This window comes from Dryobates pubescens, chromosome 22, assembly GCF_014839835.1.
Source record: "Dryobates pubescens isolate bDryPub1 chromosome 22, bDryPub1.pri, whole genome shotgun sequence".
NCBI lineage: Eukaryota > Metazoa > Chordata > Aves > Piciformes > Picidae > Dryobates > Dryobates pubescens.
Genome location: NC_071633.1, coordinates 6,068,696 through 6,086,753, shown reverse-complemented (window position 1 = coordinate 6,086,753; position 18,058 = coordinate 6,068,696). Strand labels below are relative to the sequence as shown.

The 18,058-nt window shown below is 41.5% G+C and overlaps 1 protein-coding gene across 1 annotated transcript; it reads left to right on the top strand.

Annotated features, from left to right (window-relative positions):
• Nucleotides 1-2,236: 2,236 nt before the first annotated feature.
• CCDC34 (coiled-coil domain containing 34) lies at nt 2,237-15,821 on the top strand. Its single transcript, XM_054171655.1, has 6 exons — nt 2,237-2,478; nt 6,759-6,891; nt 8,062-8,169; nt 12,837-12,995; nt 14,527-14,650; nt 15,532-15,821. The coding sequence occupies exons 1-6, from the start codon at nt 2,288-2,290 to the stop codon at nt 15,729-15,731; spliced, it is 915 nt and encodes a 304-aa protein (XP_054027630.1). The 5' UTR covers nt 2,237-2,287; the 3' UTR covers nt 15,732-15,821.
• The last annotated feature ends 2,237 nt before the right edge of the window (nt 15,822-18,058 follow it).

The window sequence follows — 18,058 nt, the reverse complement described above, 5'->3', positions numbered from 1 at the left end:
AATACAAATGTCTTTCATATGTTCTTGCACATTGTCCTAACCAAGGAAGAAATTCTCATCTTCTCAAGGCTGCACTCCTTGAAAGTAGATGGTTCCACATTTGTAATCCACAGAACCTGAACTCAGACCAGCGTGTCATGAAGGAAGACCAGCATGTCATGAAGGAAGACCAGCAGTCCAAGACCTCTTAGATTTCACAGCCTCTAGCTGAGCAGAACTACAAATGCAGGCACAAAAATAGCAGTAGACGAGTATAGGCTGTGCTCATTCAGCTCTGACACTGAGTGTGGAGCCAAGGAGTAGATTTCTTCCTGTGCCTACTGCACCAATTTTCCCCAAAATGGAAAATCTGAAGACTCAGGAAGATGTTTTACATTCAACTGCATTTCATTGAAATATTCTTACTTATTCTCTTTATTATTAATTTTTTTTTCTTCATTTTCCCCCAGGTTGCAAATAAGATACATGTTCTTCAAGCTTAAGTCATGTTGTCCAAGTAATTTTTTTGTGCCTACATTTACTGAGGTTTTTTTCAGTAGGATTATTTCTTACTCTTCTTTCTCTGTGTACTTGAATGCAAGCATGGAACTAGACATCACAACTGAAAGTAATCTTAGCTGATTCTTTTCATTAAATTTGGGTACTGTTAAGCAAGGTGAACTGAGCAGTCCAGCACAGAGCCACAAAGACGCTGAAGGGAGTGGAACATCTTCTGAGGAAAGGCTGAGGGAGCTGACTAGCTTTAGTTTGAAGAAGAGGCTGCGGAGTGACCTCATCCATGTTGGTAAAGATGTGAAGTGTGTCAGCCGGACAGAGCCAGGCTCTGCTCAGTGATGCCCAGTGATAGGACAAGGGGCAAGTGATGCAAGCTGGAGCAGAGGTGGTTCCATGTGAACAGAAGGGAAAACTTTTTTCCCTGTGAGGGTGACAGAGCCCTGGAACAGGCTGCTCAGAGAGGTTGTGGAGTCTTGAAACGCTGAAAATCCACCTGGATGCGTTCCTGTGAGACCTGCTCTGGCAGGGGGCTTGGACTGGATCTTTCAAGGTCCCTTCTGACCCTTAATATTCTGTGGCTCTATGAGTGGTTTCCTTCTGAGGGTTCTTATGTTTTTGGAGACTGACCTGGTCAGACTATAGCTGAATTTCTGAAAGTCAACTATTTCATAAAGAAGAGCTGGCAAATTCAAATGTTTTATAGACTTGAGACAAATCAGAGTAGTTAGTGATTCAGGGCAGTTGACTTATGCCTAGAATTTGATTAATTCTTATGTTTCTTACCTGTAAAATTGCTTCCTTGACATCATTTTCTGTGTAAAATGGGTTTCCAACTACTATGCATGGCAATTAGGGATTACTCCTGAGCAATTTGTCAGGAGCAATGGGATGTTCAGACATGCTGACTGGCATGACTGAACAGACAGAATGTGTAGATCTTTGAATATATCACTTTGTTCGCTCTGAGTTTAACTCCCTGCTGCTAGACAGCTTGAAGCACTTCGTAGCCTATGATGGTATTGGTTCAGTTAGTATTGTTGAGAAATTGGGCTGATTTTTCACAGTAACAGCCATGGGGGGTGTCTATGTATTTATTCACTGCACTCAGCTGTTTGGAGCAAGTTTTGTGCTTCACTGAGCCAGTTTGATCTTTGCCTGTAGGCTTTAGCAGTGTTGGTGCTTAATTCTTGCCAGGACAAATGCTTTTCTAAGAGCCTTTGCTATTACGGCACCAAATTGACAGAATTAAGAAGGTGTTTCCATGCAACGTGTCCTTGTAACGAGCAATTTATCCCTATGTCAGTCTTTCCATGGTCACTGGAGTTGTGTCCCTGAACCTGCAGTTGTTTCAGTCTTTAGTGTTTCACGAAATGACCTTGTTTGGACTCTTATCTTGCCGGTATTAACTGGGGCACGGAGTCTGGGGAGCTGGCTTGGCATGTTGGGCAGCATGGTAAGAAGAGGGAAAACAAATGATTTCACGTTATCCTTTCACTTCCGAGGCGGATGCTTCTGCCCTTCCGAATAACTCCACGCGAGGCCTGAGCCGCAGGGCCGGGGCCAGCGCCCCTCGCTCGGCCCGAGGCGGCGGGCGCGGGCTCAGCGGTAGGCGGGCGCTCGGCGGGTCCTGGTTGCCATGGCGGCGACGGTTGCGGGGCAGCCGCGGGGGCCGCCGGGAGCGCGGGCGGGGCCGCCAGCGCCTGCTGGGTGCCGCGCCGTGGCGGTGGTGGCGGCAGGGAGTGGGTGGCCGTTCACCGTTGCGTGCCCGCTCCCTCAGGTGCCACCCGCCGGCATGAGCAGCGGTGCCGGGAGCCGCGGCAGGAGGAGGGCCGCCCGCCTCAGCTCGTCGACTTCCTCCAGCTCCGAGGATCCCCTCAGCCTTTCCGGCTGCTCCCCGCTCTCCCCCGCGTCCTGCCCCAGCTCCCCGAGTGGCGAGGAGGAGGAGGAGCAGGCGGCGGCCTCCTGGAGCCGGCAAGGCGATAGGTAACCCCTGCGTCTGGGCCCAGAGTCGAGCAGGGAGTTCGGGGCCGCCTCTTGCATTGGCCTCATTCAAATCGAGGCCTTTGCTGGGGACGAAAGATTGTTTCACCTAAATATCGATTTGTTTGCATAGATAAGCGTTTCAGGCACCTCCTTCCCTCGTTAGGCTGCCTTGGGAAGTTGCAGCTCTCTTTTCAATGGGCAGTGGAGTGTTTTCATATGTTGGTAAAATACTTGTAAGCTGTTGACCTGAGCATTGCATCTTTTAAAGTTAAAAAGGTAAAACCGTTCCTGTCATCCTTTTAAGTGTTCTTTGGGACTGGTTAATGGGTATATCCAGAGCCAGTTCTGTGCGTATGCATTGCACAGTTCTTGTTCCTGTGCCTGAATTTAATTCAATTTTAATTATATGCAAAAGTATGTCTTCTTTCCCCTGGGATCTCCAGTGCTTGACAGGAGAATAAATAAACCTTATTCCTGCCTTTAAAATAGAAGAGGGAGGAGCAGGGAGTGCCTGCCTCATTCTGGAATGCGACCTTTGCATTGGAAACAGCAGATCTGTGCAGGAACTGATGGGGCATGTAGCTAGCTAAACTGAGCTAAAGTGCCAGTGGGGTATGGGAGGGACAGCTGAATTTCACTGGGCCGCAGGGTTCTATTATGGTTCTCAGACTTCTTTGGAGAGCTGCAACCATTTCTTACAAGCATTAATTGGAAAAGGTGCTTGAAGTCCAGGGAGAGTACTCAAATGTAGTCAGAAACTTCAGAGAGACAAAAAGATATTAACCAGTTATGGCCCCACCTGTTTCATGTTTTCTGTCACCTCTTCTTTTCTTGTTATCAGTAAGCAATTTTTGTTTACTTACCCTGAACTTCAGGCAGCACTCAGTTCAAACCATGTAGTTTCTTTGCAGCCTGAGATGCCACTTGGAAACAGCGCTCAGTGTTTGGGCCTGTTGCTGCAATATTCCCTGGCAGCAGTGAGATGCAACCAGAGACGACCTCTGTTAGGGCCTGAGCTGGAACAATCTCATTAAATTCTGTGGGCACAATATATACTTAACTCATGCAGACACTGTATCTGAATAATATTGCTGCTGTCTTGTAATAAGCATCTACCTAATGTTCCTGTAGCAGCTTCCGTGTATAGCTGCCAAGTTCTCAAAAGTATAATAAAAAGCACTTCTTACACAGCCACTACCCCTCCACCTCTGCACACGCTTGCTCAAAGAGGCTTTTTGTTGTTGTTGTCCTCTTAAAACTACACAAAAATGAGCCGGAGGCAGACACTGAACGTGGGAAATGCAATATTTGCAAAAGAGAAAGGCTGAAAACAAGGCCTTGTGAAATGGTGTTAGGCATTTCCATACTTTTGTTTTGGATCAGTGTTAGGTTGGACTGAAGCGAGTATATGGTAAGTGATAATCGTGGTGTTTTCATCAGACTTCAGTTCTAATGCCAAATGAGTCTAATTTGGTTTAAGAGACTTAGTTAAAAATAAAGGTGCACTTGAGAGCGTGGTACTTTGAAGAAGGCTGTTTAGTTATTCAGAGGAAGGTCATAGCTGTGAACGTGCCAGCGTTTCAGAAGATGGTACCGTGAAATTTGGGTTGTGTGTGGCTCCAAATGCAGAATCATTGTGCCAGGGCGGGTGTGACTGGGGGCTGGAATGCACAGGGGAAAGGATTGGGTTCCACTCTGTGCTCTGGTGCAATCTGAGGGCTTTACACACAGCACTGCAGGAGGAGAAATGATGTTCTTCATGTGTTTGTCTCTGTTTAAACTTAATTTTCTGTTATTTTTTCCTTGTATGTAATAAGCTTTAAATCATATAGAATCAACAAGGTTGGAAAAGACCTCAGAGATTATCAAGTCCAACTGTCACCCAACACCTCATGACTGCTAAACCATGGCACCAAGTGCCACGTCCAATCCCCTCTTGAACACCTCCAGTGATGGTGACTCCACCACCTTCCTGGGCAGCCCATTCCAAGGGCTAACTCTCTCTGTGAAGAACTTTCTCCTCACCTAGAGCCTAGCCTTCTCTTGGTGCAGCTTGAGACTGTGTCCTCTTGTTCTGGAGCTGATTGCCTGGGAGAAGAGACCAATCTCCTCCTGGCTACAACCTCCCTTCAGGTAGTTGTAGACAGCAATAAGGTCTCCTCTGAAATTTATTACTGTGATTTTTATTTTTTTTTTTTTTTTTAGATCTTAAGAGCTTGAGCTTTGTGATTACAAGAAAACATGTAGTAAATACTGTTTTTCTGAATTCATTCCTTCTAGTGTGTCAGCATTATTCTAGTACAGGATGCCATAACGCAAATCATGCACAGCAGAAAAATGTTTCGAGGAAGTATCCCTGCCCAAAATGTCAAGTCTGGACAAAGCTGGTGTTGCTTTCCTGAATTTGAATGCATAGTACTTTTCTCCTTATCCTTGATAAAGTTTCAGAGGGTTCTGTTTTAACATCCTTAAGTTGTATCTCTTAATATGTACCTGTTTAAAAAGTCTGTTAAATTTTTTGGTCTTTCTTAACAGTGTAGCACAAAAGCCCTGGGGTGCACCAAAGTATGTTGAATAATGCTGGGCTTAGTAGCCTTGGCCTGTGCTGCTTTCTGTCCGTGCCTTGTCAGTGTGCCAGGGTCTCCTGTCAGTTCTGTTGTGCTACATCTCTGTGGCAGCAGAGTATAAAGGGAGTTGGGGGCTGATACTGTGTGGGGAAACAACACTTTTCCAGGTTGCTTTTGACATGAATCAGTTTCCCTGAACATGTCATGGATTGAGCAATGAACAGTCATGTTGGTGGACACGTGTGGGTAGCAAAAATGGAGACGAGTAGGACAAAGCTCCTTAGCACTGACACTGTCCTCAGATGCTTTGTGTCACAGAAATGCATTCAGGAAAGGTTACTGGGGTGTGAAACATTTTGCCACAGAGCATTGCTGTTTGGTGTGAATATGTAATACTTCTATATTGATGAATACTTATTATTGGCTTGTGCTGTATTCCACCAGAGCAAGAGGACATAGTCTGAAGCTGCAGCAGGGGAGGTTTAGGCTGGATGTTAGGAAGAAATTCTACAGAGATAGAGTGATTAACCATTGGAATGAGCTGCCTGGGGAGGTGGTGGAGTCACCAGCATTGGAGGTGCTTAGGAGGAGGCTGGATGGGGTGCTTGGTTGCATGGTTTAGTTGATTAGGTTGTGTTGGATGATAGGTTGGACGCAATGATCTTGAAGGTCTCTTCCAACCTGGTCTGGTCTGGTCTGGTCTATTCTATTCTATTAGCAGATATGCTGAAAAATTTTATTTCAGGAGCCTTAACATAATATGCTTATTTGGATGGACCTTCTGTAGCTTGAATTCAGCAAACAGAATAACCCACTGTAGTGAATTATGCATATAGGTAGGTTTATTCAGAGCCCCTATGTCCCTATTAAATGCTGAAGTGAAGTTGAGTTTCAAGTGTTTTGTTAAGAAAAAAAAAATCCATGTAAGGTGGAAAAATCTTACAAAGGAATATATGGGTGTGTTTTCAGTTTTGGTTGACTTAGAGCCTAATATACTGTCTTATGAGATAGGGCATCTATAGAGTATTATAAAAGATACTTCTGGCCTGGGGCTAGGATTGCTGCATTATTCATGAGTAAAGAAGTTATAAGTGAGTTATGCAAGGTATCCTATTAAAAAGCCTAATAGAACCTTTTATATTATCATCAGGTATTGTATGCATACCATATTTCTTAAGTAAGTTTCCTGTGAAAGCTTTTTAGGGGGAAAAACATTACCTGTTAGAGTGAACGGATTCCTAGTGCAGAGGTTGCTTCATATCTTGAATCCAGTTCTATAGGACTTGAAACAAGAAAAATAACCTTGATTAGTGGGGTTTTTTTGTGCTGAAGGCCACTTAGTCCCTGGAGCTTTTCTGTGACCAAGGACAGGATGGTAATGTTAAATCTCTGAGTTCCCTTGGGTTTCATAGACAAGAAGGAATGTGACACTGATGTTTCTGGTGTTAGCTTTTGTTTAGTTCATACAAAGTAATCTCTTCTGCAGTTTGGAACAGGAAGGGGAAAAAAACCACTTAACAAGCTGGAGTTCAATAAGTAGAACAAAAGGGGGATAGTCAGAGGTGTGCTGTAAATGCCATTCATCCATTATGGAGTCTACTGAGCAAGGAGAAAAATGACATAATTATTTTCCACAGTATACCATAAAGGAAACGTCACTTGAAAGACAGTAGCACAGATAATATTCTTTTCCATTTCTTGTTTTTAATTCAGAAAGGCTGAAGACTCTGAAGTAGCAGCAAGGGACAAAGAGTCACCTTTGAAAGCTAATCTTTCACCGTGGGAAGAATGGTTCATTGGCAAGGAGAAGGAACTACGTGCCCGCTTGCAAGCTAGAGCTGCAGAGGTGAATCCATCCAGTTGGGCTGATGTTAAGTCTAATAACAGATATCAAGCACAGGATTATCTGGTTTCTTCTGGTTGTGGAAACAAAAAGTTTCACCCATTATTTTTAAGCATCTTGGGCCTCCATGGTGCCTGTGCTTGACAGTGCTTACGTGATTCATGCTACATGCACTCTCTTATGCTAAATGTTACGCTTCATTGAAGTGGTGCTATACAATACTTTGCCTGTCCAACTGTCAGGTAATGGTTTTGAGTTTAAAGGATTAAAAGATATTTATATAATTAGTACCTTGATTTTCATCATGGCTACATATGCCTGCATGTAGGTAGTAAAACACGACAGGGCGTGTGCTGGGTGTAAGCATGCCAAGCTGCTTGGTTACATATAAGGCACAGTGTTGTTACCCACTTAGTGTGTAGTTATACAACTGTTTAGTGCTCTTTCCCAGGATAGGCTTCCCTCTCACAGCATTTTTTCCCCTTTTCTGTCTTTCTTCCCCCTCCTTGAAAATGACCAGGTCTTGCATACTGGGGCTAGGGAAGAATTGATAGAGCTGTATCTTATCTTGATTAGTAAGTTTGTAGTTGCAGTTGATAAAATGATACTGTTGTTTAAAATCAAGTTGGAACTATGGCATAGTGGTTAGAACAATCACATCAAAGTTAGATCATTTCATACTTTATTTACTGATTTATTATTTCACCTTGAGCATGTCCTAACTTTTCTCTGATTCACTTTATCTGTGAAGTGAATGCGGTGTAACACAGACCTGTTTTATGTGGGCCACCTCATGTAGTTCATAGAGCACTCACCACTGGAAGGTTCTGGAACAGTCTTTTAGAGGGCAGCATAACACCAAGATAGTTTGTTAAACTTGAGTAATATGACTCTGATACATTAAGTTGAGGAGTAATTTGTTATGTTGAATTGCTTCTAAAGCCTAATTAAGACACACATTTCCAGTTCATCTTCTAAAAAGGACACATTTCCATTGATTGTATTTCATAGTGCTTCTGTGCTGATCTGTACATCTTTTAAAAAGTGATAATGAAAGGCTAATTTCCAAATCCAGTGTTTCCATTGTTTTAACTGCATCACTGTTTCCAGTATTGAGGGCATTGGTGTAGGCAGTCACCACAGATTTAGGCTGTATGCTTGTTCTTTAATTAGGAAATGAACATACAGCTTGAGAAGATGAAGCAAAAGCAAGAATGTGAAAGGAGGAGAAGGATGGCTGAAGAGAAGCACAAAGAATGGGCCCAAAAAAAGAGAGAAGAGGTAAATATTGCTGTGGTTGCAAGTATTCCAGCATGTACCATACTTGAATAAACCTGTGTAAAATATGCTTGAAATGTTTGGACAGCCATGGTTGTAGTTTGCTGAATCAATGACTGTTTTAATTGAAAAGTGCCACTCCAGCCCAGTTAACCATGGTTCAAGGCTGATTTATTATTTGTTTATTTTTCCATAAAGTATAAAGAGATTTGTTTTTTGAGTAGTCAGATAACTGACAATTGGCTTACATCTTGTGCAGTAGCCTTCTGCTAATTAATAGCTCGGGTTCTGGTCTTCTGTATGCCCTGCTCCGTGACATCCTAGGTTCAGTGCCCAAGCATTTTGGGTGAAGTGTACATCTTAGCTGTCTGCAACGTCTTGTAGACCAGGCAGAGCCAGAAGAAGGATTTACTTAAGTACTACTGTGGACAGGCAAATGGTATGGTAAAGTTTAGAGGGATAATTGAGGTGTGAGGCCAGATTCAGGAAATTCTCAGTAGACCACAGTTAGCAATTGAGAATTCCTTCATCCAGAAAGTCATTTCTGAGTGGAATCAAAAATGTTTAAAGCTTTCTTGAGATGGTTGCCTAAGTCCAGGCTCAGAAGCAGACAGAATCCTGACCTCAGTGGGGCACTGTACAGCTCTATGTCACACAAGGCAAGCATGTGTACTGAGTGGCAAAAAATGGGGATATCTGGGGGGATTGGGCTTGTTAGCCTCTGGTGGTTCATAGGCATGTGCATTTGTTGTCTTACAGTCTGTAGCAATATCAGTTGCTTACTGTGCTGTAGTTCTGTTCTGAATAAAATCAGATGAAAGTGAATTGAAAATATCACAGTAACACCAGCTGGACTAGATATCCACACCTCATATGTTTGTCTTCATGATTTCAGAAGTCCTTTAGATTCATCTAGAACCTCTAGAATAAGCTGTGTTTGGATCTAACCCACCTGTTCTTACTCAGTTTTGACTGGGTGGTTGGCAGAAACCCACCCCCAAAACAACCCTGCTCTAAGCATTTATTCTGATACAGTAAGGGTCCTCCCATATTAAAGCACACAGCAAAAAGTAGGTTTATTATTCAGCACAAGCAAGGTCATTTCCCTCTTCTAAAATGCAAATTTAATTACAGGTGTAACTATGCATTGGCTTGAAAGAGTTTGGGCTGCCTGTTAAAATTGTTCACAGTTCAAAACAGGGAAAGGTCTTGTTCTCCCCTGCCCCCACCTCTTCTACCTGTTTGGCTTTTCCAAAGACCTTTGTCTTTGGATTTACTTATTAGCTGCCTCTGTTCTCTTGTCAGTGGGAGTAGGAGATCTTTTTCTATGGTGATTGTATCAGCCCAGGGGGCAGGGGAAAATATATATTCATGTCTCAACTTTGTCAGATTATATTTTGGAAGGATAAGGTCATCCTTAGGCCATGTCCCAAGCTTTTACCAAAAGTAATCTGATTTTCATTTAAATCAGATGATTCATTGGCTAGTCTTTCCTGTAAACCACACTCAAATCAAGAACAAACTGAACTCCAAAGCTAAACTGTCTTAGGATGTTAACATTTGTGCTACCCAGACCTTGCCACTTCAAGTTTTCACAAGACTAGTTATGTATCTGGACAGAGACTGAAGGATAAATGTGGCAGTTCAGTGACTAAGAAGGTGTTTAAAGTTGCCTGAAGGTTTCATGTGAATTTCAGGGCTAGCTGCATGAGCACTGATAGTTGCTATGATTTTCTTGGGGGGTGTGTATATGTATCATGGTTGGAAAAACTCATTTAGTTTCATCCTAGAAGCATCAAAGTATGGACCCTGAGACAAAACTCCAAGTATTCTTCACTGAAACAGGCATTAAGCTCTCACCAATTGCTGATTGAGAGCCTCTGCATAGAGTGCAGAAATGCCTTGCATGGCAGCTGGCAGTACTTTTGGGCGTGTAACCTCTATGATCTCATGCCTCCTTTTGTCATTGCTGAGTACTGTACTGATGGAAGGGGATGCTTGAGCCTACATGAAACCTCTTCCTTCATCTTAAGCATCCAGGAGACACTGATGGAAAAATCCTCATGCTGTGAACGTGAGAGAAATCAGTGTCAGAAACAGGATGCTTATATGTTCATGAAAGAATTCTGCTGGTTTTCTGGGTTGGAAAGGACCTTAAAGGTCATCTAGTTCTAACTAATATTTCTGCCTTCTGTCAGGAAGAAAATGGGATGCTTCTTGACATTTTAAACTCCTTTGATAGTTCTCCATGTATAGTTAAGTCTGTTTTTTCTTCAAAAGTTAGTACTTTTGCCCATGAGCCATTGGTTTGGTACTGACTCAGACACAGGTTGCCTCCTGAGTCACCATCACTGCTTTGTGGGACAGATAGATTTGTTTTGGGTGGGAAATTTTCAAGTACTGACCTCGCTCAGGTTTCATTAGGTTCCAAGGCTTGATAGGATCACAGCCCAGAGCAGTCAACCTGCAGGGCAGATTTGTATCCTTTCTCCTTAATAATGTGTTTGGGTGGGGTGGCAGGAGAACAAGCCTTTCTTGCAATGAGTAATTGGATGGTTTACAATCAATACCTTAATTTATGTAATACCTGTAATCATATTTTAGAGTGTGTGTGAATTTGCTAGTGGTTCAGTGAATAGATCATGTCTGTTTTGAACACAAGATCAAAGAGAATTTAAAAAGCCCAATCTGACAACACCAAGCATAAACAAATTATATCATTTCCCTCCCCCCATATATACATGGAAGGAGAGTGAAGGGAGGATTGAAAAACATCTACATTAATAGGCACATTCCTAGCATTTTTGATGGACTTGTATAAGGGGAAAATAATGAGAACAGGGGGAAGCTGGGCAAGCCAGGGTGACAGGAGCTTGACATGGAACAGGTTATTAAAGCAGCTGGGAATGTGGTGTACACTAACTTTGTGAAGGAAAAGCTGGTCTGTGCGTGAGAGAAAGAGGAAGAGTTTCTGATTTGTCTGCAGAATAATTTCTAGGCAGCTGCAAAGTCTGCAGTTCTGCAGGGAGTCTCCTGGCTTAAGCATGTCTCACTGGAAAGAAAACACAGCAGTTTTTCAGGCTTTCATGGTAGGGAGCATGGCCTATCATTGCTTATATAGGACCTAATTGAACTTTGGGTCAGCCTAGATAGTAACTGAACTCATCTGAAGTATTGTGATTAAAGGTACATAATTGAAGAAGCTTCCCTGCCATTTAATTGCAGTCTTCAGAAAGGTTTTCAGGCTATTTCTGCTTATAATTGTAGGTATGGAAGGGGGGGCATTTTTTCCCTTTTCTCCTATATTTATTTTCATGTTTTTTATGTGATAAGACCCTTAGCTAAAGACTGTAGCTTTGAAAGATCCTTAGGTTTCTTTTCTTTATAACTTGCTTTCATGTGCAATAGAGATAAGCCAGCAAACACCTAAGATTTTGAAAGCTTGAAAAGCCTTTGCTAGTGGTTTTAACTCACTCATTCAGCATATATCTCTCATCTACATTCATGTTTTTTATGTGTCCCAAATGGCCACTGTCTGGAAACAGGAATTGTTGAGAGATGTTGGGGGGGGGGGAATATTTAGTAATGAAGGGACAGAGGAACAGCTCTGGAGATCAATACAAAATCAGGGAATCACAGAATAATTTCTATTGGAAAAGACCTTTAAGGTCATCGAGTCCAACCATTCTCTGACTCTAGATTAAGAGGGAATAAAAGCTTAGGCAATTAGTTATTTGTGTCTCAGGCAGGTGATACTTAGAATCTGCATAATTTGTCAAAAGTGCTTTCCCTTTTTAGCATGGAAGGGTTTTAGCATGGATCGTGTTTCTGTTCTTCACAAAAGCATTTCATAATCCCAACTTCATTTCTTTTTCCCCCCAGAATGAACTTCCATTTTTAATTGGTCTTACGTGTAAATAAGAATTTTGTCAGATGTGCAGGCCTTACAAACAGTGTTGTGACATCATATTAGTAATTCTTCCATTATTTTGTAGTTCTCTGAAGTTTTGCATTCCACAATATGCATCAGAGTGCATTCATATCTACTCATTTTCCCTGCACTGAAGAACAGCTTCAGCTGACATTCACTAGAATGTATTAGAAGTGAAATGATATAGTTGCTAGCTAATTGTTTTGTGAGGTTGTGCATAGTGTGTACACTAATAACTCTTAGTCAGATAAGGATGTTTGACAGGAGGTTACCCGAACAGTGATACTGAAAGCGTCATCTGATGTAGGTGAAGAAACATCCACCTCAGAGATTATGACTCTTGGAAGGGGGCAGTTTGCCTGAGTTCTGTTTGGAACTGTGGTTTGCTGTGGATTCACTGAAAGGTCAAACTCAAACATGCTGCTGTCAAGAGCTGCAACTCCTATTTCTTTCTCAGATATTTTTTGAGAAGTGTCTGGAGTGTCTGCATAAGCAGTCCTAAAAGTAAATTTCTTATCTTAGTTTGTGACAAGTTTATATGTTTGAAACTATTTCATATGAACCCTAGCAATTAATAAGTTGTGTCTTCAAAGAGCTTACAGTATAATGTTGTTTTTTTCCAGGGTTATGATAATTTATTTGTAATTATATAATCGAATGAACTGCATTCCTCAAAAGAATTGCTCACTGAAATACACTGAAAAGTTTCTCTTCTGCTTCTTTGCTCTGTTTCATTTAGGAAAGAAGGGAAAGGGAACGAAAGCTGAGCAAAGAAATGGCAGAAAAAGCCACAAGGGAGCTAGAGAAAATGCAGTTAAAAGAAAAGGCAGAAGTAAAGTATAAAGAGTGGTTAAAGAAGAAGAGAGCTGAAGATGCAGAAAAGAAGAAGAAAGAGAAGGTATTAATCAATGAGTCATTTATTTAGATGGGATTACTTACTGTGTATTAAATATATTAGTTGCTTAGTCTGATTAGAATTTATCAAGTGGCACTGTTACACATGAAAAAAACCCTTCAAAACTTGTAATGTTAGTGCCTTGAAGACATTGAGGTGTGGTCAGCAAAACAAGATGCACATTAATGGATTGCTGTTAACAGTCTTTGCAGACCCGCTGCAATTGAGATAAGAGAAAGAAACTCAACCCACAGAATATGCCTTTGTTACTCAGTCCATTGCAGGCTGACCCAGACAGAGAACAGTCATCACTGTGCAAGTTTTTCTCCCAGCTCCACCATTAGATTTATTCTTATACTTGCACATATTTCTGATCAAAAACATTTTGCTTCATATCTGATGCTAGGAGTTCTAATTTTAATGCTATTTCAAATGAATTGCTCACCTGTTATTTTTATAGGGAGCTTCAGAAGTCCTCTTACTGTAGGCTTTGAGGTCCCCTATTCACTGTAACAAGTACTACCATTGCAAGAATCATCCACAATTCCTCTGAAACATCACATATTGGTAGTGATTATGAAATGTATAACCAGGTGTCTTATCTGTGAAGCTGATTGGTTGGATTTGAATTGATTTTAAATGGTAGGGTAATTTTTCAGTAGAATGTGTAATATTATAGAACTCCTACACTGTTGTTGTAGCTAAGTGTGGAGGAGGATTGAAGAGAGAAGAGTTTATTCTCACTCCAATTACAGCAGTTCTTAAAGTGCAGAACACATTTGTAAGGCTTTCACGAGTGCACTTATTAATTTCCTTTGACTAGCTTTAAAATAGCTTAAGCTACGTGAGATCAGTTTGCAGGCCTTAATGACATTAATTTTGCAGTCTTTCACAATTTCCCATAAAATTAAACCACTCTTAAATATTCTGTGCTGGTGGTGTTCATCTCTTGCTTAAAAAACTGATTCTGTGTTTCTGCTGAGCTTCTAAAATGCCCAGCACAGGGACCTTGAAACCCAAGAAAAGGCAAGTCAGACAGACTTAAACCACATGCATTCTTTATTATGTATGTTCTTAAAAGCCATGTTCACAGTATCAATTAAACTTGGTTTAAATCCAAATGCCATGCCTATACATACAGTTTTTGCTTCTGAAGCCTGCTGCAGGCTTGGAGGCATCCCAGTCAGGGCTGCTACAGGGCTGTATGAGTGTGGGTGAACGAGCAGGGGGGCTGGCTGTCCTAGGTCCAATAGCCTCTTTAGGTTAATGGTAGCACAACAGGCCCTGGTCATTTCCCTACTATGTTCAGAGTATCTTCTACATGTAGTCTCCCAGAGCTTTTTCTCTGGATCAATGTGGAAGTTGATAATTTTATTTTCAACTTTTCTGTTGTCAGAACCATGTGTTTGTACTTGAAAAAAACATTTAAAATGCATTCAGCAGTCTGGGAATCTACAAAAAGATTTGTTCACCAGCTTGTGTATATTGTACAGGGCTTATGTCTATAAGTGTCTTAGATCATTTTTATTTTTAGGAAAAAGAGAAAAAAAGGGAAGCTGAGCTGCAGGAGAAGAAAGCAAAGTCAGAGAAGGTCTTTAAGGAATGGCTTCATAATGCTAGGAATAAACCACGCCCTGTTTTAAATGGGAAGCCTACAGGTTTGTACTTCTGCTTCACATATGCAATGACTTTGGTTTGTGATTCCTTCTCTCTCATCTTTTAGTGTAAAATGGAGCTGGTTTAAGATGTTAATCCAGCATCTAATTTTAGCACATTGGAATGAGCGTCTTGTATGGTATAAGTCAGAGAAGTTTTTAGTCTGAGACCCTTTGTTTTTTATAGCCCTTCACATTACTTGTGAGGAAAGTTATTTTGTTTGAGATAAAGTGGCATATCAAATTATAACTGATTTTGATCTGATTTTCTTTGTCAGGCATAGGGATCACTAAAGGCAATTACTGATTCCTGTGAAGTGAATCAGTGCTGATACCATGCTTGTAAAGTTCATGTTACAGAAGGTGTGTGCCACCTTGTCACACTTGAATCCCCCTTGGAAAAGAGGTGGAGTTTTGAGACACAAAAGAGGCTGACAGAAGGAGGAGCTGTGGAAAATGATCTGTGTTCTGAGCTAAGGTTTCCTTTCCATTTTGCTCTGCACCTGCATCACAGCTTCTTCTTCTGTAATCACAGATTCACAGATTGCATTGGGTTGGAAGGGATCCTCAAAGATCATCATGTCCAACCCTCCTGCAGTGAGCAGGAACACCTCCAGCTAGATCAGGAATCCTTTTTGTTTTAAAGGGAAGTGTTAGAGAATGCTGTTGATTGGTGTTTTGTGAGCCCCACTTTGGGTTTGGCTTTTTTGAGGTGGAAGATCTGTTACTTTGAACTCTGTAAATGATGTGATGTGCCTGTGCTCTCTTCCTCCAACGTCCCTGCTGTTCTTGGTTAGGCCAGACCATTATTATAACTGTTTGCATTGTAAAGCTTGTGGGTTAAATATTCTTGTTTAGTTATGTGTGTTTTCTAAATGTTTTAGGGTGTGGTGATAGGAGTTGGTATCCAGCTCCAACATATTATAACCCCATTCCTTGGAAGCCTGTACTTGTGCCTCCTCCAAAGGAAGACAGCGTTCTTGCCATGAAGAAGAGTAAGAGACCTGTGCCTCGTCAGTCACATCCTTCTTTGCCTGTAGTGATTTGTAAGCCCAAGAACAACCCTTGCAGGAAGCAGCTATAATACAGAAAATAAAACTGTTCTTAGAAACCTGAGTGAACTGGGCCATAAACATCAAGTTATGTGTAGTTTTTGTGCTGGTTTATTTTTATTCTTTCTCTCAGCAGGTTTTGTGTTTAGAGCTCACTCAGCAATCAGCATTTCAGGGGTTTTTTTATATGTTGCATTTTAGTAATAAAGAAATTTAGCCAATTGTGATGGGACTGTACCTCAATACCAATAAAACTCACAGAATTATTTCTTGCTTTCCTCTGTGTTGTTGAAGGAGTTCTCCTGGGTATGTGATTGTTCTTCTGGGCAACAGTATTCTGGAGTGTTGTCCTGAGGCATAAGGCTGACTTTTAATGTCCTATTTAATTATTAGTTTATTGTCCTATTTATTCTAATACATAAACAAAACAAAGACACCTAATGCAGCTCTCATAAAAGATGAGATAAACTTGTAGCATGGCCACTACCATGGAACCATAGAACTGTTGAGGTTGGAAGACACCTTTGAAATCACCCAGTCCAGCCACTCGCTTAGAGCTCACAATCCCACCACTGCTGTTAAGCTACTGCCACTCAACTACCTCCCTCAGCACCACATCCATGAGACTTCTAAACACCTCCAGGGAGGGTGATTCCAACACCTCCCTGGGCAGTCTGTTCCAATGCCTTATAACCCTTTCTGTGAAGAAATTTTTCTAATACCCAACCTGAACCTCCTTTAGCACAACTTGGGGGCATTTTCTTGTCTGTCTCTTGTTGCATGTGAGAAAAGACCAACCCCCGCCTCATTCCAACCTCCATTTAGGTAGTTGTAGAGGGTCATAAGGTCTCCACTCAACCTCCTCTTCTGAAGGCTACATACCCCAGTTCCCTCAGGTGTTCCTCATGCAGCTTGTGTTCAAGGCCCTTCAGTTTAGCTGCCCTTCTAATGACTTAACAGAATGTTCTCTTAATTCTGTTCATTGGTTATTTCCGTATTGTAATGCAGCTAAAGCTTCTGATTCACTGCAGGTTTGTTTTAAAGGCAGAGAATAATTTTAATGGTTCATGCAATATTCTCTTTTGTGTGTTTATTTTATATTAACTTTACTGTGCACACTTAGGAGCAGTCTGGACTCCACGGGGTGTCAGCTGTGTTTCTGGTAAGTAGGAGAACATGGGCTTCACGGAAGCCTGTCCATGATACTCAGGATGTAGAGCACTCTGCTCAGATGTTTTACTTTATTTTTGTAAGTACCTCCATGCTGGATTGGTATGAAACTAGTGGATTAATGGATTAGTTGTTAATCTTGCCATGTGGAGACATCTTAGGAGAGTCAGAAGTTGGACTGTTGTGTGGAAGCTCATTAGTGTTTAGATGAAGGGAAGCATTTTCCAGTAATGTAAATGAGTAATTTTGGTTTAGTTTTCAGAGGTCTCCGGAGACACTGATTCAGTGAAGACTCGTATATGCAGACCTATATACTATCATGTTAGTATTTTCTCTCACAGTTTTTCTGAAACAGCCTGTGGCCACCAGCAAGGTGGTGGTTTAGCATTTGCTTGCTTGTAGTAGCATCAAATGGCCTATCACGAGATAGGCATTGACAGCATTTATGTGAACAGAGTATAAAAGAATCTGTGGCTTGGTTCTGCTGCAACACATCAGTGACAAAATTTCTGTTGGCTTGAACAGTGACAAATAGCAGTTTAGTAGGAGGTGCTGTGCTAACCCAAATAGGATTGTCCTTCAGGAATGCATGTCTGCACTCGGGCTGAGGGGCTGAATACATCTTAACTGTGTTGATCTTTGAGGTCTCATCCTACCAGATGTATTCTGTGATTCTGTATTTGGTTCAAGGATGGGAATGCAGCAGTAAATGTTGGAGTCAGATGCCTCAACCAGAATAATTGAACTGGAATTCTGGTTTAGAGATCTTAGAAAATACTAATAAATACCTAAAGCCATTGTTCTGGTTTCCTATCAAGCAAAGGTGGTGTTGTTTATCCTCCACCAAATGTTCTGTGGAAGGGTTTATTCTGTCTCCAGAGTCAGGACAAGGTTTCATTTGGAGACAGAGAGCTTTAAGCAGACTTACTACTCCTCAGCAGCATTAAGATGAGGCCCTTGCTGTGGCTTATCTATAGCATTGCAAATGCAGTTCTGTCTTAACTAAATTACAAGTCAGGTTAAGGCAAGATAGCTCTCGAGTGCACATACTGGCTCCAATTCAAGCAGCATAATAGTTTTGCTCAGCAAAGAGAAATACTGTTTGGATTTTTTCCAACAAGATATCAATTGCACAAAATGGCCTGGGCCACATAGCAGAGTTTAAGATTGTATGCTACAGAAAACTAAT

Coding starts and splice junctions, on each gene's coding strand:
- CCDC34 (XM_054171655.1), top strand. CDS start 2,288: ATGAGCAGCGGTGCCGGGAGCCGCGGCAGGAGGAGGGCCGCCCGCCTC. Junction 2,479..6,758: donor TGGAGCCGGCAAGGCGATAG/GTAACCCCTGCG, acceptor TTTTTAATTCAG/AAAGGCTGAAGACTCTGAAG. Junction 6,892..8,061: donor TGCAAGCTAGAGCTGCAGAG/GTGAATCCATCC, acceptor TTCTTTAATTAG/GAAATGAACATACAGCTTGA.